This window comes from Sceloporus occidentalis, unplaced genomic scaffold (genome assembly GCF_023333645.1).
Source record: "Sceloporus occidentalis isolate IW3139 unplaced genomic scaffold, rSceOcc1.0.p SCAF_3, whole genome shotgun sequence".
NCBI classification, from domain to species: Eukaryota; Metazoa; Chordata; class Lepidosauria; order Squamata; family Phrynosomatidae; genus Sceloporus; species Sceloporus occidentalis.
In genome coordinates this window covers 164,699,967-164,724,331 of record NW_028316983.1, presented here as the reverse complement: position 1 = coordinate 164,724,331, position 24,365 = coordinate 164,699,967, and the positions used below count along the sequence as shown (strand labels likewise).

The 24,365-nt window shown below is 39.1% G+C and overlaps 1 protein-coding gene across 1 annotated transcript in view; it reads left to right on the top strand.

The window, feature by feature from the left end:
- The window catches only part of ADTRP (androgen dependent TFPI regulating protein), a 204,415-nt gene that overhangs the window by 7,742 nt on the left and 172,308 nt on the right, over positions 1-24,365 (top strand). The window contains exons 3-6 of the mRNA XM_089516727.1: positions 5,353-5,454; positions 12,698-12,813; positions 15,786-15,937; positions 17,763-20,535. Of these exons, the coding sequence (XP_089372853.1) occupies positions 5,353-5,454; positions 12,698-12,813; positions 15,786-15,937; positions 17,763-17,809 (417 nt within the window). The 3' untranslated portion in view covers positions 17,810-20,535. The remainder of the gene's footprint in view (positions 1-5,352; positions 5,455-12,697; positions 12,814-15,785; positions 15,938-17,762; positions 20,536-24,365) is intronic.

The window sequence follows — 24,365 nt, the reverse complement described above, 5'->3', positions numbered from 1 at the left end:
CTTGCTCCCTCCTCAATATGACATCCCTTCAAATATTTAAACAGGGTGATCATATCACCTCTTAACCTTCTCTTCTCCAGGCTAAACATCCCCAGCTCCCTAAGTTGCTCCTCATAGGACATGGTTTCCAGACCCTTCACCATTTTAGTCGTCCTCCTTTGGACACGCTCCAGTTTCTCAATATCCTTTTTGAATTGAGGTGCCCAGAACTGGACACAATATTCCAGGTGGGGCCTGACCAAAGCAGAATACAGTGGCACTATTACTTCTCTTGATCTAGATACTATACTTTTATTGAACAGGCATTTAACCACTGTGCCACCAGGCCTTACATGCTCTCTAGTTTGGGGGGTGAGCGGGAACATTGTTTGGTGGTACTTTTTTCTATTTTTGCCAGTTCCTGGCATTTCCTCCTTAAAATTTGGATGGACATAGTCTTTCAGATATTGTCATACTGCAATGTTATCATCATGCACTATGCTAGGTAAGCCAGATGAGTGTTGCAGTCCAACAGTATATGGAGAACTACATGTTGCCCCTTGCAGAGTAAAGAGATCTCAAATAGCATGTCTGAAAAACTATCTCTGCTCAAAGCCTTGAAGATCCACCATGGGCCCGAGGAGACTCCCCTTTGCTAGGCAGTCAGTGGTCTGGCTCTTTAAGATGGAACAGCTAATATGCTCCATTCCACATGGCACACTTTGCCAAAGAAAAAGTACAGATATTTCCCAAAATCATAGAAATGAAAGCATTTGTTAGGAAAAATCATTATGCCACTGTTTATATGATTTTAAAATTATGATTTTAAAAATAATATGGCAGCCCTTGCATTCAAGCAGAGAATAGTGTAGATTATGTTGTAAATGAATTATATTTTAAACATAGAAATGCTAGTTAATGTGACTATTGACATTTACCTAACCTGAACACCTTTAAATTAAGCTGCACTTTCATCAAGTCTGATTGTCAATACTGAGTTATCTAGGGATTGAGCCTTCTTAGATGGCCACTGTGTATGTATATGAAGGCAAGGTTTGATTACTCAGCAGAGCAAAAATAATTTCTTTGCACGTTCAGCGGCATTTATATGAAAATGTAAGAATGGTCTCTCTGGATCAAGCTAAAATCCACATAGTCAATCCAACCAAGTTCATATAGCACATTTTATTCACATAGACTCAGTCCACATAGTCAATCCAGCATGAGCAACTAACTAGGAACTGGTCTATTTTTTTTTAATGTATTTAACTAGCTGAAAACATCCTTATCTAATAGATTTATTTTCTGCCTCTTTTCCATAAATGGGGCCCAAGAAAGATAACAAATAAAAGCAGAGTACAGTATAAACAGCAAACAAAACCAACTATTAAAAGAATTAATAGTCAAATGCAGAAATCCAATCTGAATAAAGCAAGGGTATTCCTGAGAATTCCTGGAATACAGGTTCGTTCTGTCTGTATTCAGGATCAGGATCAGGTCAATCTTCTCTCCATCTTCAAAAAGGGGGTGGGGAGAGGATCAAGGCAAACACCAATGGTTGGTTTCATGTTAGCGGAATCAGGAAAAGTTCTAAAATAGAGCACTTTAATAAATCACAGGATGTGGGTGTAATGTAGCTTCATTTCAACAAGGTTCCTCATGATGCTTTTGCTACTGTTAGATGGGTGCTTGATGGACCATAGCCAAAGTTTTCCCTTCTCTTCAACCTGGAGGGGAAAGAAAGACACATAGTGTACTGCAGTCAGTGTTGTTCAACATTTTATAAATGATTTGGGTGAAATCAAAGTGGGAGGGATAGGTAATATATGAAAATATATAATCAGAATTCAGTCAGTCAGTTAAGCCTTTATTAGTTAACGAACCATAAGGTAATATAATAATAATCATCAACCAAAATATCCCAATAATTATATATATCTTACACACCTACAAATACCTGTAAACAAAAGGGTGAGCATGTCATATTGAGAGGTAAGAACAACGCAACCTTATCTATTACCCTTTTACAGTCTCCTCTAGCAAACATATCAGATACCATTCTAAAAAAGAGATGCAACCAGTCTTAATCTGGGGGCTTTATATGATGTACAGTAAAAAGAGTACATGGGATAAAGAAAGATTCTACTAATCCACAAGGCCATATGTGATACTTGCACTCAGTTCAATGGAAACTCCCCTCTTAATACAGCCAGTGGGATCACATTGAATCTGGCTTTGCTGAATACCATCCTGTATTTAGAAATTGTTAGATTTTTTAAAGGTAATTTGCATCCCCATTTGAGTTAAATCCCAAGATCAAACTAATGGGGGAGCAAGTGGTACATGCAACAGAATTAGTGTTGAGTGGCAATAATCAGAATTCAAGATCCCCTTAACATATTGGAGAAGTAGATTTTTTAAAAAAGGATTTTAAATAGGGATAAACTGGAAAAGTCAGATGTACTATTAAAGGATGGATGGCACCATCCTTTAACAGTACATCTGACTTTTCCACTTTATCCCTATTTAAAGGATCTAGGGGCCTTAGTAGACCACAAGCTAAGCAGTGTAGTGTAGTAACAGAAAAAAGCGAATACAGATTTAGGCTGGATCATTGAATGCATAATATTCATATAATAGGAAGTATCACTCTATTCTGTGTTGGTCAGATCAGACCTCACCAAGAGTACAATGTGAAATTCTGGGCATCATAAGACCCGTGCAGACAGGCCAAAATAAAGCTGCTTCGTGTCTCTCAGGAGGTATGCTGTTTAAATGAGGCATGCGTCCTAAGAGGCTGGAAGTCACGCCAAAGCCATGCTCCTGTCCTAAGGACTGGAGGGTAGCTTTGGTGCAGCTTCTGGCCTCTTAGGACGCATGCCTCATTTAAACAGCATACCCCCAAAGTGACACGAAGCAGCTTTATTTTGGCCTGTCTGTACGGGCCCAAAGTTTAAGAAGGATAAAGAAGGAATATGTCCAGAAGACGGCAATGAAGTGGGTAAAAGATCTGGAAATAAAGTCCTATAAGGAATAGTTGAGAGAGTTGAGTATATTTAGCTTGGAGAAGGGAAAATTAAGAGGTGATATGATAGCTATCTTCAAATATCTGATAAGCTCACCTTTTTGTTCTTGTATTCAATTGTGATGAGCTCATGTATGTCAAACTGGTTGAAGCCCTTTGTGCTGAACATCAGATCAACCTGATAAAGGTTGATGACAACAAGAAGATAGGTGAGTGGGTAGGTCTCTGCAAGATCTGGGTAGGTCTCTGCAAGATCGACAGAGAAGGGAAACTCCACAAAGCTGTGGGCTGCAGTTGTGTGGTTGTGAAAGACTATGGCAAAGAATTGGAGAAGAGAAAACTAAGAGGTGATATGATAGCTATCTTCAAATATCTGATAAGCTGCCATGTGGAAGATGGAGTGAGTTTATTTTCTGTTATTCCAGAGGACAGGACCAGAATCAAAGGATTCAGATTATAAAAAAGCAGAATATGGGGGTTAGTATGGAATTGACATAAGTCTAAATTTAACAAGTCCAATTCATTAAATAGGTTTGCTGTAGTTCAGACTGACAATTAGATTTAGCCCTCTGAGGCTGCATCCACATTGCAGAAATAGTCCAGGCTGTCACCACTTTAACTGCCATGACTCAGTGCTGTTGAATTCTGGGAATTGTAGTTTGTTATGGCATCAGAGCTTTCTGACAGAGAAGGCTAAGTGTGTCACAAAACTACACTTCCCAGAATTCCATAGCATTGAGCCATTGCAGTTAAAATGGTGTCAACCTGGATTATTTCTGCAGTGTGGACACAGCCTGAGTAAACATTAGAAAGATTTTCCTGACAATGAAATGGACTATCATGGAAGGACTATCTTCTGTGGTTGCTTTAGGGATGGACTACAGTGGGCCCTTGTTATCTGCTGGGGTTTGGTTCCAGGATCCCCTGTGGATAACAAAATCCATGGATGCTCAAATCCCATTAAATATAATGGCACAGCAAAATGGTCTCCCTAATATAAAATGGAAAATCAATGTTTGCTATTTGGAATTTATAATTTTTTGGAATATTTTCAAGCCGTGGATGCTTGAATCCATAGATAAAAAATCAGTGGATAAGGAGTGCTGACTGTACTGCATTGGCAGAAGGCTGGACTAAATAACAAAGTTCCTAGGGTCAGCTAAGGTGCTAATTCTACAATTCTCTGATTCTGTGCACACACATTCCAACAGATTAGCCTTGAAGGAATGTAGACTTTGAGGGGAAATGTGCCATATCCCACCTCTATGTAATTGAGACATTCTGTGACTAAAGATTTCACTTAAATTCTGTGGCCCAAGCTTAGTCAGTTTTCATTAAATGGGGTTTAAATCTTAAAATTGGAGTTTTTGGACTATCACCCATAGAATATTCTTGATAGCAGGGCCAGAGGTCTTACTTTCTAGGGGACTTATGACCACAGAAAACAGTACTACTATGAACTGAAGAGGCAGCATGTGGGGTAGGGACCATTTTTTTCTCCTCCCCATGACTGTACCCACATGCCAGGTACATCAGAAGGTACATCACTTCTGCTCACCATTTTCAGCTGATCCACGCAGGATCTGGAGGGGAGTTGGGGAACTTGGATGGGTGGCTAAAGAATACCATCACATTTTGTTAGTGATTCTTTTTTTAATATTGTAGAATTATGCTGTTTCAGATGGAAAATCTCCCCAAAATTTCAGGAGGCATTGGGGGCCTGCTGGGTCCACAAAAATGGACCTTGTGGATGCAGAAACTTTCTTCACCTATGCCATAAAAACACATAGTCCAGTGCAGTTAAAGCTATCTGTTGGTTAACAGCATAGCTACATGTTTGCTACCTACATGGGTGTGAACATCTGCAAAAAGGTACGGTGTCCCTAACCTACGGTGCATCATTCAGGCTTCTAGGAACTAGTTTGTAAGCATCTACACAAGCAGGTTTTGCTTGTTTGATCCTTCTACTATGGAAAAATGGGTATGTGAATCATGTGTAGAGGACTTGTTTGCAAAGGCATGTTTGAAGGAAGGACACACTTCATGTTCTTCATGTTCTTGTCAAATACCAAGAGAATGCCATGCTTGCTTGGAGATTCTCAGAGCTCTCATCCAAAAAAGTAATGTTTCCAAGCACTACTTTAAATCTATACTGTTATGTCATGCTCTGGAATCAATACATCCCATTGTTCCAAAAACCATTGTCCCAATGTGCTGAGATTTCCAGGATTTTGGCCATCCATTTTTGGGAAGCAGTACTGGACTTTACCTTGTTATTAGGCCATTGTTCGATAAGCATACAGTACTTTTTAGAATAACTTATTTATGTTTAAAATGCTTTGTTTCAGTTTGTGTTTACAACCTTTTGGATATTATACTCCTATGATCGGGAGCTTGTTTACCCCAAGAGCCTTGACTTGGTCATTCCTGTATGGATGAATCATGCTATGGTGAGTAAAAAGAAAAAGACTGGAGGAGTGGGTGGGAACACTCTGAATGAAATAAAACCAATTTTAAATCAATATTCCCCTGTAAGCAGGTTTATACAAAAGAAAGCAGGCATGACCCAGACAATTATGCCTTTGTACGTTTTACTGATTTCCATTGATGAGTCAAATGCATTCTTAATCCTTCTTCTAGAAGCTGGTGAAATGAGTGAGAATTACTTTATTTGGCTCGATCACATCCAGGCTTTGCAAATTTTCATTCATTGTTTTCTTCCTGTCTCTTTAAGAACTGTGGCAAATGAGTGGATGTATGAATTGCTGAAATAAGCCTTAAAGCACAGAGGGAAATGTCAGTGAATCATAGCTTGCCAAGTTGAAGTCAATGGAAAGATGTGAAGTCATTAAATGGAGGGGTGGAGAGAAACTTTCTAGGTTACTGCAGTGCATAGAAAAGAATGAAATTGCTGTAAACAGAGTGTTATACAATGCAGTATGTCTGGGAATACAAATGAATGTTTGGCAGTGTTTAGAAAGGAACGAAAGATCCCCAAAGTTATGGAGCTGAAGCTCACCAACGGCACAGCTAATTTGCATAGTAACCTCAAATGAGGGCAAGCTTAACATGGGCTAATTGGTTCCTGTGTACTATGTTCCAACTATTATTATTATTATTATTATTATTATTATTATTAAACAATGCCTTAGCTTTAAATTAAAAAGAGGAGGATAGGTAAACAGTCTATTTGCTGGTCAAGGGCAAAATGTTTCTGGTAAAATAGAAGTAGTGGGTGTGTTGCTAAATTCATGATGCATCCTCTTGAGGGTAGGTGGGAGGAAAAGTTCAGTACAAGACTGAGTCATAGGAGCCAAAAGAAATGAAATAATTCTACCCAAGGCTCAGCCTTGGTTGTCTCCATCATCTCTGCTAAGTGCTCTGTTAGGTGACTGAATGTAACTCAGGGCAGTGCTACACAAAGATCAATATTCTCTGTCATGACAGCTCTGGTTCTGACTTTATGACTTTCAAAACAGGTTTTCATCAAAGTATTCACCACTCTGGATGTGATTACAAGAATTTTGGCACACTTAGAAAGATTTTTTCACATTTTAGGATTTAAGAGTGAAATTTTCACTTGCACTGGAGACATTGCTTTTTGTACACAAAAAATGTTTCTGTGGAAAAGCAGGAAGAGAAGTATTATTATTATTATTATTATTAGCCCATCTCTCCCTACAGATCAAGGCAGGTTACAATAAAAGAAATAAAAATACATAGCACAATATAATAACCAATACATAACCGAAAAGAATAAACAATTCAACAATCCCCACCCCTCCACCACCAAAAAATAATAACAGTCAAATACAAATTACATAGTTAAAATAATTAAATAATTATAAAACAGTTAAAAACGGGCAAATGGAGTAGGGCAGACGGGCTGTCATTTGATGGGAGGTCAGTCTGGGAAGGCCTGCTGGAAGAGATCCATCTTGACTGCCCTTTTAAAGGCATCCAAGGTGGTAATATGATGGATCTCATCTGTCAGGTCTTCCCACACTTTTGGAGAGGCCAATGAGAAGGTCTTCTGGGAAACTGCAGCCAACCTGGTCTTCCTGGCCTGCAGTAAATTCTTCCCACAGCACCTGAGTGTGTAGGATGGATTGTAGGGGAGGAGGCACTCCCGCAAGTAAGCGGGACCCAAGCCATGTAGGGCTTTAAAGGTAATAACCAGCACCTTGTACTGTGCCCGGAAGCTAATTGGCAGCTAGTGGAGAGATTGTAATTTAGTCAACTCTGGATTTACCAGTGACCAATCTGGCTGCCATATTTTGCACCAGTTAGTGCATTTATAGAAATTATAGCAACAACACAACAGCTCTTTGTAATAAGTCTCTTTCCTCTCTTGTTCCCAATTTTCTACTCCTAAAACCTGGAGGAGATTCCCTGTCTTCACTATCCAATGTCTATCTTCACTACCTGACTTCACTATCCAATGTAGCCTGCCTTGAATCCCATTTTGGGAGAAAGGTGGAATAGAAATCCAATAAATATACTGGATATATATAAATACACATCTCTCAGCCTTAGAGAATGACAATGGCAACCCCCCCCCCCCAAAGAATCTTGCCAAGAAAACCCCATGATAGGTCACCTTAGGGTTGCCATAAGTAAAAAAATGACTTGGAGAAACACAGTAACAACAAGATGCACCCCATGCATAAATATATATCAATGCAATTATTTATATTACATTTATAGATAGAAAGAGAGAGATCAATAGAGACAGATGTCATTTTAATATAATTCTTACAGAAATACAAAGATCTCAGCATACTGTAGAAGGCTGTAGCCAGATGATTAATGTGCTTGCTCAGTCTATTGTCCAGGTGACTGCCCCAGGTCTGCTTTCTTAAGACTTAGCCAAGAGTTTGGACTGCACAGCTCTTCAAACAGAAGATATTCAAATAAAGGACCTGGAACAATGGATGCAAGCTACAGGAAAAGAGATTCCATCTCAACATTAGGTGGAACTTCCTGACAGTAAGGGCTGTTCAACAGTGGAACACACTTCCTCAGAGTGTAGTGGAGTCTCCTTCCTTAGAGGTCTTTAAACAGAGGCTGGATGGCCCTCTGTCAGGGATGCTTTGATTGAGAGCTCCTGCATGGCAGGGGGTTGGACTCTACGATCCTATGATTCTAGGACTTTCCTTTATAGGGTATGATATAAGGGCTACTCTACCAATGCCATTCCCTCAGTTGATTCCAGAAGAGTCCTGGAGCTGCTGACTGAGGTTGAATTAGTATTCACATTGGTTTCCAGAGCAGAAACATCTCATTCTCTCCACCCCTAAAATATGTGGAGACTCTTCAGCTCAGATAGATTCCCCCCAACCATTGCTAAGTTGTGGCATGTGGCTGGGACATTATTTCACACTACACAGATACAGCTCTGTGATCCCACTTTAACTGCCATGGCTACATCCTATTAAATCATGGGGCTTGTAGTTTTATGAAGCACTGGATTTCTCTGGCTGAGAATTCTAAACACCCCTCCTTCAACTGCAAATCCCAGGGTTCCTTAGGCTTGAACCAAGGTATCATAGTTAAACTGAAGTCACAGTGCTATAATTATGTGTAATTATGAAAGGCTGCAGTTTGGCTGTCTTTGGACAGGGTAAGCCTACTCCTTCTCTGGATATCTAGGGCAAATCGATTTTTTGCTCAGGTATTTCCACCCTCTGATTTATGGCTGTGCTGGGAGGGAGGAATGGAGCAGCACTAGGAACTCCCCCCCCCCTCCTCGTTCTGTTCATACCTGGTGTGAATGATTTGTAGAAGGTAGCATGAGATACCACCTTCTGTGACACTCCTAAAAGTACTTATATGCTATTACAATCAGCCCTCCATATCCACAGATTTTCTATCCATAGTAGAAAATCCACAGCTTGAAAATATTTTAAAATATATACATTACAAAAGCAAACTTTGATGTTGCCATTTAATATAAGGAACACCATTTCACTATGCCATTGTATTTAGTGGGACTTGAACACCCACAGATTTTGGTATCCACAGGGATTTTTGGAACCAAAACCCAGTGCATACCAAGGGTACACTGTATAACTGGGGTAATACTCCAGCCAATAAGGTTGTAGCCAATCTCTGGAAAATCAGAAGAAAATAACCTGAGGATATATTTTCTGCTGCCTGATCTGGTTGAAACCTCATCCATGTGCCTATTAGACTGCTTATTTGACATTTTCTTGAACCAAAGTAGCTTGAGTTGCTTCTAGCTCCTGTGTTATCTAGCTTCTCCCCTCACTAATAAAAATAAGCCTAGAATGCCCAGTTCTGATCACAACTATGGTTTCTTCTCTCTCAGATTGGTGTTATTTTTCCTAAGCAAACTGAAGTTCTAGAGCAGTGTAAGGTCTGCATGGGTAGCAGTCAAGAGAAACATGGGTTATGGGTTAGGTAGTTTCACATACAGTATATTATTGTGCTTTATATATACTGTATTGTGTTGTCATTTCAACAATCCTTTAAATCAAGTCAGCATCATTATCCTTATGCTGAAGGTGGAGGGAGGCCATGTTATGAGTTCATGGCTGAGGTATCTGGGCCTTTTTAAGACACTCTCTCTGAGCTGCAAGTTGACTGTGGTTTTCTAATAAAGGCATGTGACTTATGAGACCAAGAATAGGATGTGCAAGTATTTATTTACCTTCCTTTGGTAATTTTGTTGATATTACCACCTCTGCACATAATGAATAGTTCAGAGTTACCACAAGATGGTATGTTGTAACATTTTTCACTCTATTGGGTCAGCAAGCTGCTAATCCAGTTATTGTTAAAGAGGTAGTGAGAATCATGTGTCCCACTAGATGGTGTTGGACTTCAAATCCCAGCCTTCCTCTTCATTGGCTAATTGCAAGGAATACTGGAAATTTCAATGACATCAGGAGAGCTGCATGAGTTCCACCCTGTTGTAAAATACCAAAGACAATCTTCAGCTTCATGGTTTTCAAATTGTGTTTCAAAGTGGTAGCTGATGGCTCTCATGTCAATGAGTTGGTGAACCCCCTACTGGATTTAATCCAGTGTATCCTGAAGCAGCCCTTTCCTGGAATCCTTTGCAGCATCTAGGTCAGGAGGGGCTGCCATATGGCCCTCCAGATCTTGTTGGACTGCAACTCCCAGTAGCCCTAACAAGCCTGAGAGATGATAGGAATTGTTGGAGGGTCACAAGATGTCCAGTCCTAATCTCAAAGATCCATAGTAGATAAGCAGAGATGCTGCCAGTACAAATTGATCGGTGAATAAAGTGTTTCCAGCAGTTTGACATCACTTTAATGTCAAATGCTGCAGGATTCTGGGATTTGTAGTTTGTTGTGGCACCAGAGCTCTCTGACAGTGAAGACTAAATTTTGCAAAAAAAAAAAAAAAAAAAAAAAAAAAAAAAAAACCCTGCAAATACCAGAATCTCATAGCACTGAAGCATAGCACTTAAAGCTGTATCAAACTGCATGATATCTGCAGTGCAGATTAGACGTTAGTCATGGAGAAACAGCAGATTCCCCCAACCTGAGAAAATGGCAGGCCTTCTTTTCAGTGTTTAACTGTGTGCAAACTGAAACCGCTAGTATTGTACTATGCCACCACAGTGACAGTAGCAGACTAACACCCTTTTCCAAGAAAGCAAAGCTTTTAATTAAACTGTACAAGGAAATAAATCAAAACAAAGTAATAGAAGACTCATAGTAAGACAAAGCTTCCAGATCGCTCTGAATAAAATTCTTAATGCATTCTACCCATTAACAGCCAGATCACTGCATGCAGTGCTGTTCAGATCAGTAGTTTTGGTTTGGGCTTTCCCCCTTTTTTCCTTTTTTGGTGGGGGTTGAAATGTTTCTTTTCCCTCTCTGTGATAATTGTCTTCCTTTGTCAGGTTTACTTGTTACAAATGAAAATGAAAAGAAAACTGTTAATGGAAAACACAAGAATGAGTCACTATTTCCAGCCATTTCTTTTTGCCAACCTTCAGAGACTGGTGTCAATCCAGGCCTAATTACTACCATTTGTTTTTTAAACAGGGTTTTTTTAAAAACAAGAAAGATTTGCACAAAGAACAAAGCTTGCATTTATTTGAATGAATGCTAGATTAAACAATACATTATAGTGGAAATGAAGTTTAACTGCCCTTAATAGCTCCTGGTGTGCAGGGTGACTAGAAGCATATTAAAAATTGCTCTGTGTGAGGACCACTTTTCCAAGAAGAAAATAAAATACATATGAAGTGTTTTCAAATTGTTTGGAGTTGTGATATATGGTCCATTACTAATGCCCACACAACAGTCAGTTTTCTGTCATCAAGCAAAAAAAGAAAAGAAAAGAAAAAGAAATTAATTTGGAGCACTATTTGAAAGTCATTGGCAAATGGAAAGCTTTGTAATAACTGGCCAGTCACGCAGTGTATTGTGACATTAGCTGCATTTGCACTGCAGAAATAATGCAGTTTGACACTGCTTTAACTGCCATGGCTTAATGCTATGGAATTCTGGGATTTGTAGTTTTACTTTCTCTATCAGAGAAGGGTGCCACAACAAACTACAAGTCCTGTGATTCCATTGCACTGAGACATGGCAGTTAAAATGGTATCAATCTGCATTATTTCTGCAGTGTGGGTGCAGCCCAGTTGTCAGTCATAGCTTTGTGGTTCTAGGACCTATGACCATAAGATCTTTTAATCAGTTTGATGATTCCCTTCCAGATTCCCTTGGATCTTGTACATACAGTCCAGGCTTGTGTGTATGTGTCTTCAAGTTCCCTGTTAATTTATAGGGTGCATCTACACTGTAGAAATAATGCAGCTTGACACCCTTTTAAGTTCTGTAGCTCTATCCTGTGAAATCCAGGAAGTTGTAATTTCAAGTACTTAGCCTTCTCTGCTGTAGTCCTGGTGCCATACAAAGCTACAAATCCCAGACCATGAATTTTCTAGGGTTTCCTTAGGCAAGGAATACTCAGAGGTGATTTGCCATTGCCATATACAAATAAAAATTTTATTTATTATTTATTGCCTTCCTCTAGAAGAAATTAATTGCAAGTTATAAGGTTATCTGCAATGTGTTCCTTTTCTTGATGACAAGGATACAATGAACTCACATTGCATAAATAAGATCATAAATAGAAATGATGTAAGTAGTACTATTTTCTAGTTACTTACAAAGCTATTTTTAAAGTACCTTTAGGGCATTCTTGGAGAAATTTCAGAAATTTTTCAAGATTGCCATTCTCTTATTGATGCTATTTTCCCCTTCAAAATATAAATAAAGAAAGATAATGAGCAATTATATTGCAACAACTAACAAGTGACTTTTAAAAACTGTAACAGATAATGGGAACATATTACTTTTTTTTAAGCAACCTTTCAAACTATGTATATATTTAACAATGTGCAGAAGTTCTAAAAGCAATATAACTGCTGTATCAAAGTGAATGTAAAAATCTAAATGGCAAGCTGTGGAAATATAATGCTATTATGAAATGATGCATCCCCTAATATCCCGTATATATCCACATATAAACTTGTTTCTTGACCTCCGTTGTTTGTTCACTATAATCATAGCAAAATACATCCTCCTGTTCAGTAAGGGAATGCATGCATTTTTATAAGCATTGCTGGGTTATATAGAGTCACCATGAGTACAGTTTTATGTGACACAAACTGTGTTTTCTTCTCAGCACACTGCTATATTTCCCTTGGCTGTGTTGGACCTCTTCAGTACTCCTCGCCGTTATCCTTCCAAGGGTAAAGGGCTCAGCTTATTAGGAATTGCTGGTTTTTCCTATTTATGTTGGTAAGATTTTTTTTTTTAATGAATGAAGTCTCTTTCATATGATGTTTTGGCAAAAAGCCCAAGAGGGGATTCCTTTTCTCACCTAGTTATTACGTGCGGCCAGATGTCCTCACTTGAAAAGACTTTGCTTTCCCCAGCCTGGCTGAAAGAAGTCCTGACTGTTCAGCTACAATGAACTCCTGATCTGACTTTAGAAAAGCTTTGGAACAATTGCATTATACAACCCATACATTAGGCTGTAAGAGAGGCTTTTTAGTCCAATCAAATCCTAAACTTAATGAGATTATGCATGCTGCTTATCAAAATTCCTTTCCCATGTACCAGTTTGCTTTGTTACTTAAGTGCTGTGCTTTGTGCTATCTACACGTTTTGCTGTTGTGAGCTTAGGGCAGACTTGTGCTGAGATCCTCCTCAGTACATTCAACATATGCATAATCCTCACCTGCCACTGCTTGCAACCAGAGCTTGGAAAAGTTACTTTTGGTGACAACAACTCTCAGAATCCTCCAGCCAGCAGTGGCCAGGGGGGATTTGAAGCAATGTTTCCAAGGATTGCCTGCAGTCCTGAAATGGGAGTGTGACTGATCCCTTTACCCAGGCTGGCCCTAACACTGGCCTGTTACAGACTGCCAAAATAAAGCTGCTTCGGGTCTCTTTGGAGGTATGCTATTTAAATGATGCATGGGTCCTAAGAGTCCGGAGGTCGTGCTAAAGCCACACTCCATTCCTAAGCACTGGAGTGCAGCTTTGGTGCAGCTTCCAGATTCTTCGGATGCATGCATCATTTAAATAGCATACCTCCAAAGAGACCCGAAGCAGCTTTATTTTGGCAGTCTGTAACAGGCCATCGGGATAGCAAAATATAGCATCATCCAAAATCCTCAAAACAGTGATACCTTTATTGGACCAACCAAGATGCACATTATACATGTTGCAAGCTTTCAAAGCTCCACTGGCTTCTTCATCAGGTAAAGGTGATAAAAATGATACAGGAGAAAGAAAGAAAAAACATATTTTGATGATGTTATTCATAGCCCTGCATTTGGTCAAGATGTTGTGTGAAATAAGTTGTAAGATAAGCTTTTGTAGACTTGGTCTACTTCCTCAGATGCAGATGGGGGAACAGGGGGAATAAGTCTGTGTGTTAGCTTTGTGTTCTTTATAGCAAGTGTGTGCACCCCTGAATTCAGGGTGAAAGAAGACAGTCTGAGTCAGAATTAACCAAACAACAAGAGAATTAATGTGGTTTTTTATCTGGAATCTGGAATGACCTGCCGGATGAGATCCGCCATCTAACATCTTTGGAGGCCTTTAAGAAGGCAATAAAAACGGATTTCTTCTGGCAGGCCTTCCCAAACTGATATCCTCAGAATTTTCACTCTCCATTTGTTTAGCTGTACCCACCGGACTTTGATCTTGATCTATTTTATTAACCATTTTATTGGGAATTGTTTCTAATGGTATTTTAGGGTGGGAGGGAGATTGGGGAACTAGGATCTAATATGTCCTGTTATGCTTTTATCTATTGATAGTCATGTTTGATTTTATTGTTTTTGTTTGTTGTTACCGCCTCCATCCAATACAGGGAGAGGAGGGATACAAATAATAATAATAATAATAATAATAATAATAATAATAATAATATCCTGTAGTAATGCTTTAACAAGTGCTAGTACTTAATCCCAATGATAAATTGATATTCAACCTGAGTTATGCTAGACCTTGCCCTTCAGTCAGTTCAGGCAACCAGTACACATTCATTCCCAAAGTGATCAGATGTCATAACTGCAAAGGAGTACAAGGTGCTGGAAAATGTGGGACATTCAAGAAAAATGTAGGACATTAGAAAATAAAGGCTAAAAACATAAATAGAAAAATAAATTCATAATAATTGTGCCCCAAGCTTTAGAATGATTCATCCTATTTGTAGCAAGGACAGGCTGAAAATATGTTCCCCTTCAAAACATATTTCTTGAAGGAGAACAGCAAGTGTGGTGTTCCTTAATGAGCTTCTTAGCCATGTTCAAAATGAAGGACATTTTGGAATTCCTCCTACACACAAGGTTGAAATGAAGGATATGTCTGGGAAAAGGAGTATGTCGGATCATCCTCATTGACTTATCCAACTATCTCACCCAACTCTCAACTGACAACTCTTTCTGAATCCCTTAGATACAGGCTAGTCTTCTCTGTATCATCAGCAAAACCTCTGTTAGGAATTTCTGGAATGTTTGGTCTCCAGGTGATTTCTTGGAAGCTCATTGATATCTGCTCTTTAACTGTGAACCACTTGTTCCCATTGTAACACTCAATATGTGAACTATAGGTAATTAAGAATTAGTGCCTGCATTTTCTTGCTTGATTTCAACTGGTGAGCTCTAATTATACCTAAGTCTGGACCCTGCCCCTATACAGCTCTATCTGCACTTTCCTTGATTGATTGATTGATTGACTGAAAGCATTTATACTCTGCTCTTCAGCCAGAAAGTCTCCTGAATTAGCTTACAGATCAATAAAAACAAGACAGTTTCTTGCCCTTGGACTTACAAAAAGACATGACACTGAGGCATAGGAGGAGGAGAGGAAAATGGGAAGAAGGAAAAAAAAACCCAAGAAAATACAGGCACCAATTTTAATAGTAACAAGTTTTAGTTCCAGTGATTCCAGTAGGTTTGAGAAGAAATGTAGCTACTTTTCACTGCCACTTTAATCGTTCTATGGAATTCTGAGATTTTTAGTTTGGGGAATTACTTAGAATTCTCTGCTAGGGAGCTCTGGTTCTATAGTTCAGTGAGTGTAAAGGTGGCTAAATCTCTTACCAAACTAAAAATCCCAAGATCCTATAGGATGGTGACAAATTGATATAAGGTCCCAGCATACATGCATTCCATGTCTAGTTTGAACCCAATGAATGTGTAGGTGTGTTTTAAACTTGATATGTCCTTACTAAAATACATTCTCTTCTTTCCTAGGATGCTGTGGATTTACTCCATAACTGGGAAGTGGGTATACCCTGTCTTTGAGGCTCTAGGTCCACTTGGCATAGCAGGCTTTTCTTTTGGGAGTTTCGTTACCCTATTGCTTATGTATAACATAGGAGAATTTTTCTGCCGCATGATTTGGGGTGAGTGGTTACAAATAGATCCTCAAAAGTTAGTAGCCCACAAACATTTTTTATTATCCCACACATCCTTTTAATAAAAGATTAAAGAAACAAACAAAAGGAAGGAAGGAAAATAAAACTTTTTTAGCTTCTCTACCTTCTTGTTGCTTATGGGTGATCAACTGTTTGCATATCTGGTTTTGCCCATTTTTATTTACTGTTTTTTCAGATGTGTGCTGAATTTGTACATTCTCTTTTTATGCCAAAGTCATATTTTTTGTCAGTGCTCTAAATTTTGTTCAGGCACTGAGTTTAAAAAATAAGAAAGAAATGAACTCACAAGTATGGGAAGTAAACAACTCATTAGATGTAAATTGCTATACATACAACGGTGTCCCTATGCTTTGTGTTACCCGGAGGAGGGGTGATGGTGGTGGTGGGCAGATTACCCTGCTGTCCTCCCTCCCTTCCCCCAATGCCTCGCTTGCCTGCCCCCTGGCCCACTGCCCACCACCCAGCAAAACCACTGAGTGTGTGTGTGTATACTGCTGCTTTGGATGGCCATTTGGAATCCTGTGTGACTGCTTAGCGAAGCAGCCATACCAGACCCTGAATGAAAGGCACTGCTGTCCCAGCAGCAGCCACTGCTGGGGTGAGGGGGCAATGCTGTGGCTCCAGACAGCAGTTTGGGGTCTTTTGCTGGGCTAGCAAACAAGGGGTGCAACAACCTTTCTTACTCACCCAGCTGCCATGCCAGCCCCATCAGGTGTACACCTCCCCTCCAGGGTGTCACCTAGTATGGTCCTCACCCCTTACACTCCCTAGTGACACCACTGCATACATACAAGCACTTACGTGAAGACATAAATTTTGATTGTGAGACAGTGTGGTATAGTGATTTAAGCACTGGCTGAGGATTCTGGGAGACTAGGATTCAAATCCCTATTCAGACATGGAAGCCCACTGAGTCTCCTTCAGCAAGTCATCCCTTCTCAGCCTAGGAAGAGGGAAATGGCAAACCCCCTCTCAACAAATCTTACCAAGAAACCATGTGACAGGTTCATCTTAGGGGCACCATAAGTCAGAAATGACATGAAGGCCTCCTCCACCACCACCACCACCGTCACTGTCATTTTCAGGAGGGGATATTCATATCCATATTAGCAAATATTGGCCCTACTCTTCCTATATGTATGACAAAGATAAGCAGCAGAGACTTTAGGCTTCAAGGTAAAAATTCAGATCTACCCTAAAATCATAAAACTAAGGGGCATGTAGCAAGGCCAGAATTTTAAAAAAGACCACAATTTTACATACTACAGTTTTCTGAATGCTTTAGTCAACATGGGGAATTCTGAGCATTTCGATCCATAAAAGGTAATTTTTCTAATCAGGATCTCATAAAATACCCCATCTATAGCAGTGTGTTAGTGGTCAACAGCCTGCTTTTTATTTGAGAGGTTGCCTGCTATTACAGTTCATGTAGTAGCAGAACACACACACACGCACACGCACACGCACACACACACACAGAGAGAGAGAGAGAGAGAGAGAGAGAAATTAATTTTGTTGCAGAGCCATTCTGAGAAGAGGACAAATGGCTTTCCCCTCTCTCCTGCTGTCTGCAATCAAGTCCTATTCCATATCCTTTTTTAATGTTTGGTTTGGCAGGAGCGAACAACAGTCAGCACCATTCAGGTGGCCAAATTTTGTTAAGTACTGGCACTTGCCAAGTCCTACACTTATTCACATCATTCTTCTGCTGCAGCATGCCGTCATGTTATGTTGTATTGTTCATTACTCATCTCTCCAATAACCAATTCTGTTCTTCCATGCCCTTGTACAGGTGACTCAATAGTAATACTTGACATTTACAAGAAGAAGAGCAAATGAAACATTGATGTGCCAGAGTCAGATCTAGAGGAATTATGAAACCAATGAAGACCAATTATGCAACCAGTGAAGAAGAGTAAGAAGATCTTCGTGTGTGAAATCTTTCCTTATCCCAGTTGGACATTTAGTGCCTTTCAAATTAATATAAAGATTATGCTCTCCACAAAGAAAATTAGCTTCAGCTGGAGGTTTGGGGGATCTCATTGGGCAGTACCCTGTCAGAATTCAGGAAGATTTCACTGGATTTCAAAAAGTTCAGGAGAGTTCCTCAAGTGCATCAAGCCACATGCCAAGCCTACAGAAATCACGCTAGTTCTCTAACATGTGCCAGTTAATAATCAGCACATACCAGGATACAGAATCTTAAATGGCTGTGGCAAACATTGTTCCATGCAACACCATCCGTATCTATTTTGCCCTCAATGAAGCCATGATAGAGTCACAATAGTCATGAAGATCTTGGATATTCATGCATGTCTGATATGTTGCTATGGAAATTTAAATTCTCACAGTGCTATGGAAAGTTAGATGTCTGCTGCAGTCCTTCTAGTGAAGATTAGGTTCACCCCCATATCCCAAATGAACAATACCACAGTCTTAGGAATGGAGAGACGGGAGGGATCATTGCAGGCTGGAATGTTTTTGGCTCTCATGGATGACTACGCTGGTGTGAAAAAGGCGTTGAAGGTTTCTGGGGAGGTATGGCCTATACGACCTGATCAGGATCACATCTGGAGTTGATTTACACTAGGGTTAAATACTCAAACCTACTCTAAATCAACCTGAAATACATTGTCTGTCTTTAAGAAATGAATCATTTGTACTTGTCTATGGTGATTAACATGGGAGACAACTGAATGATGGCACTATTTTTCAGAATTAATTTAAAAAAGCTAAACAGTAACATACAGCATCCCATCTCTAACTCAGTGCCATGGTATAAATCTTCACTGCGTGGCTGCAGCAAAAATTCTCTTGAAATATTAATATGTATTTTTTTAAAAAAGATTTAATGAGATTCTGGCGTTATGTGGTTTCCTCTTTTGGATTTCACATATGCTAATCCCGACTCAAAATAACGTAATTATGGTGGCTTCATGAATGCACTGACAGATTATGTCATTTTTTACAGCCCATTTTAACATATCTCTGTCATATTTTATATTCATTTACTAACCTTACTTGCTAGTATGTGTCATTGTCCTCAGTGTCTCATTAAGCCTTAGAGCCCTGGAACATTTCTGAAAAGACAAATAAAGAAATGAACATGACCCAATATGTTCTTTCTTGGTCAGCATTCCCAAGAAGCAAATGCAATGTCAGCATTTTAAATGCACACTTCCTTGGCTGACTGAGGTTAGCGCAAATGAGCCTGTGGTTGTACCTGAGCTGGGATGCTGCCAAACAAAGCCTTTGCCCAGGAGATGTCCTGCCTCATCATTCACAGAACTGGATCAAAGCTTGAAAAATCATACATATTTCTGTAAAAATGACTACATTCTTGGAGCTTTGGTTCAAAATAGTCATGCTTCCAAACTCTAGTCCAGAGTTTACCTTCCACGTGTAACAGTATCTCACTACTCTCCTTCTGTCTTCTTTCTTATTACTAAACAATCTGTTAAGGATGAAAAGATGGAATAGCAGCACAGTGTCTCTGAAAAGGTTGTGTTACAAGCTGTCTGTTTGGAAGAACCTATAACTAGTAGCTGATCAGAAAGCGGGGTGTGTGGGGAGAAGTGGAAGAGACTAGCCCTATAAGTGAAACTGGAAAGAAAAAAAGAAAGGGATTTTGTTGGTTTTGGTTGCCATCAAGCTGGCTTCAATTTTTGGTGACCCTATTAATGAGAGACCTTCAAGACAACTTGTTACCAATAGCCCTGCTCCAGTCCTGCAAGCTCAGGCCTTTGGCTTCCTTGACTGCCTCTATCCACTTGTAATATAGTCTTATATTTGCCGCCTCTCACTTTACTAAGCATTATCTTATTTTCTAATGACTCATGATGTCTCATGATATGGCCAACATACTATAGCCTCTGTCTAGCTGTTTTGGCATTTAGGCAAATTTCAAGCTCAATTTGCTTTAGGGCCCACTTGTTGATCATTTTGGGAGTTCATGGTATCTGTAGAACTCATCTCCAGCATATTTCAAATGAATTAACTTTCTTTATGTCAGCTTTCTTCACTGTCCAGCTTTCACAACCATACATAGAAATCAAATTTTACAGGAGTGAAATATCCTGGAAGTTTACAGAAATATAAAATGGGAGGTTGTTAGTATCCTGGAATTTCTTTCCCAGTTCCTCTTTAGAAATATAATGCCATCAGATTGGCACTTACAGGTGTGGCAGTTTTGTAACTGATAGAGGTAGAGAAAGGCAGCTCAAGGGTTTTAGTGAGGTTGTATGCTATAGAACAGTGATTCCCAAACTTTGGCCTTCCAGATATTTTTGACTTCGGCTCCCAGAATTCTTGACTGTTAACCATGCTGGCTGGGGCTTCTGTGAGTTGAAGTTCAAAGCACCTGGAGGACCAACGTTTGGGAAACACTGCTATAGAGAATGTGTTCCTCTGGAAAAATAGGATCCAATATGGTATAAAATATCCAGGTTAAAATGCTGAAAGCATTGCCATGGACATTTAACCTCAAAGATAACTGAAGCATGCTCAACAGTATTGCACATGGATATTGTACTGCATATTTTCTGTGTCAGTACAAACACTAGCATGTTGAGTGATAGACTAGGGTTTTGAAAGATCAGGGTTCAAATCCCTGCTTAGCCATGGAAATCCACTAAGTGGTCTTGGTCAAGTTACACTCAGTGTAGGAAGAAAGCAGTGGCAAATACCCTCTGAATAACTCTTGTAAAGAAAGCCCTAGGAGAGGGTCACCACAAATCTATGTACCCTTGAAAGCACATAACAATAAAAGTAAATGTTTCTTTCTTTAAAATGTACCGTAATATGCAACAAGGTCCAAATGAATAATGTACAGTAATCATATTGCTAATGGGTTATCTTTTGGGGTTAACATTTTCAATTTTGCAGTCAACCCAAAGAGGCATAAAAATGTACAGATAATGGGCTCTTTTCCCAGCCCTTCCATTATGTTGCATTACACCTCACATGGTCATCAAAGAACATGGCTAATAGGTGTGGCAAATTTGAAAGGCATTTAGCTAGTATAGGAACTCCTGTATACCTTCCAAATGCATATATTTGTTATGTGCCTTCAAGTCCACCTTTATGGTAGCCCTATCCTAGGTTTTCTTGTGAAGATTTATTCAGAGAAAGTTTGCCTTTTTAGGTTTTAGGATGAAAAACCACTGTGTCACACTGGCTCATATAATCTTTGGTGAGCAGAAAAATATGGAAAAATTATGGCCCCAATCCTATTATTAGTCCAAGATCTAGAGTATACCTACTGAATCAGTGGTAATTTGGTAAGTCAGCACTTACGTAAATTGGATTGATTCAATGTGTCAGCTGTAGCTGGGAGCAAGAATAGAATTCTAGATGCACAGACATATAATTTATTTATATGGAGAAGACAGTTCTCTGTCCTTTTCCAAAGGATTTCACCAGAGTGAAAAGTTCAGCTAAGAAGAGTTAGAAAAGTATAAAGAAAGTCTTACCTCAGGGAGTTCAGACTGTGAATTAGATGTGGAACCAGGATGGTGAAGGCAAGAATGTCGTCATATAGCCACTAACGTAATCTTTACATACAAACTCATTAAAACCATCCGCTAAAATTAGGATTCTGAATTTTTATGGATGGCTTTTCTAAAGTTATTTAGATTTATTTATAGCCACCTTCTTTTTTTTGGCACGTGCCTGTATAAATTAGAAGAATTTATTGAGCAAAAACACCCACACAGCCCAGCTGTGCATGAATACATTCATGCTACTTGGCAGTCTATAGTATGAAATCAGAAAATAACAAATTGCTCAGTATTAAATGATAGCTCTCAGAGAAAACATGACATCTGACATCCAAAATAATGTATGGAGTGCTGGACTTGGATTGGGAAGAGCTGAGTTAATTTTTACCCTTTCTTGCATCAGTCAAACTCAGCCTAGCCCATTTTACAGGGTTATTGCTAATGTAAAGATGAGACAACCTATCATTCACTCTCTGGACCTTTTGGGAAGAAAACTAGTGTGCAAATATAATAATGAAAGAACTGGTATTTATCCCATGAGGAACAAAAGCCTATGGAACAACCCCAAATTTAGAAAGTCGTTGGATGTTTATGTCTGCTGTGAAACAGCATGAAACAAGGGGAAGAATCTTTCAACCAACCAACCATGAAGAACTGGAAGGGGTGTGTCAAACAAGTGTTAATAAAACAGTAAATAATGCTGTGAGAAATATAACAGTAGTCATATTTGCAACTCTTTGCTTCAGCTCTTCAGTGGTACAAAGATCTTGGGTTATATTTTCTTTGCATATTTGAATGAACCTGGATATTTATATGATTCCATTATGGAAGTCCATATCTGGTTTTCACCTATTTACCCATACTGTCACTCCCCTTATTTGTGTTCTTTCAGGTATCATACATTTATGTACTTGTCATTTGCTCCTTTATGGCATTATGATACTCAGCTATATTGTACTGCTTATAGGCTTCTCTTGTTCTGTATCCCTGATATTTCTCTTATAGTATTATTTATTGGCTTATTGATACTTTTCTGATTATCTGTTTAGAGATCATTTTCCACTCCTCCACTCTGTTCTTGTTTCATTTATCAGCTGTTATAATCAGAAGAATAAAGCTGAAATTTCTCTTCATTTAGTAAATGATGGCCTCAAAATGGCCTTAAATGGCCAAAGATCCTGCTCACAACGATCTCCAAACACAATGTATAGGCATAGCAAATAAATGTTTGAAAAGGAAAAAAATAATGCCAGTCATTATTGTTAGTTTCATTAAATACATCAAGTTACTTTCCAGCACTGAACTACAAGTACAGAAATAATGTTTTGTTTAAGAGTTCAATTGGTATGAGAAAGTTTTGACTGCATTTCCAAATGATTCATTCATCTTTAATTAAATTATATGGATGTTTATTTTCTGAGCTTTCCTCCCTCTTTTTAAAAAATTATCTTTGTTTCTACATGAATGATAATACTGAATGCTACATTCTGTTTCCAGATAGCAAAAGATTTCTTTTATTTACTATAATGTAGATGTTTTCTCTTTTCATCTTTCCTTCCTTTCCTATCTTGTTTTATCCCAAGAATACATTTCAATGCACAGAATTCTACACCATACAGTTAATGGGCTTGGAATAGCACATTTAAAAATGGCAGAATAACCCTAGATATGTCTACTCATAAGTAATGTCCATTGAGTTCAATGGGACTTATTCCTAGATAACCATGCAGAAGACTGTAGCTATTAATATACTTCATGCGTTCCAATCTCTTCCAAAAACTATTTGGGAAAGAACCAGAGAGGCTACACTCTCCATTTCCCCTTTGCTTTCAAATTTTCCAGGACTAACTATACAACCCTGAAGTCTCTTTAAGAAAAAGGGATGGTCTGATCAGAGAGAAGTGTGAAGTCCAATACAGTGCTGCCCAGGAGAGGGGATATGTATTAGGAGGGAAGGGGATGAGTGTTGGGTGTGTCCTCAGAACATTCCCTCGAGGAATTTTCTATAAGGTGCACTGTAAAGTGCCCAGGAAGCTGTCTCGAAGCTCAGAAATTAACATTTTTGGACTGCAACTCCAAGAATGCGCCAGCATTGCTTTCTGGGGTATTCTGGGCATTGTGGTGGAAACAAGAAATTCTGGTCGGAATATGGGTCCATCTAGCTCAGTATTTTTTTTTTTCCTCACTTGCAGTAATTCTCCCAGGTTTTAGAAACGTGTCTTCTTTTCCTTATGCAAATTGGGGCTTCTGGGTAGACCACAAGCTGGATGCAAGGGCAATGAACCTCCTTTTCTTATCCCCCTACTACTATTCAGAGACGTCCTGACTCTGATCCTGGAGGATACTTGTATCTATCATGATGTTGCTGTAGCTGCTGACAGCCTTATCCACCTTGAATCTGTGAAATCCTCTTTAGATTTTATTTCTGTTGGTAGTTGTCACCATAACATCTTGTGGTGGCAAGTCCCACAGTTTATGCACTGTGTGGAGAAAGTAATCCTTTTGTGTGTCCTGAACCTTTCAACATACAACTTCATTGGATGACCCTGGGTCCCACTCTTGTATGAAAGGAAGAAACAATGCTATCAATCCAGTTTTTCCATACTATTCATAGTTCTATAAATGTCCAATATCAAGCTAAACTAAACACCCCCCAACAATGTAATTCTGGTTGTCCTTTTCTGCTCCTTTCCCAGGCCTACAATGTAGCTTTTTCATCAGCAGTCTATAGCATACTTTTCTGATAAGTGAAATAAAATGTCCAACAAAGCAGACAATATATCTGAAACACTTCTCCTTACTGTCTCCAGTGGATGTGGGTCCAAAGTACACATCTTCTTATCTGATTTGCATTGCTAATTGTCTAGGACCAGCACAAATATTCCAGATCTAAAGCA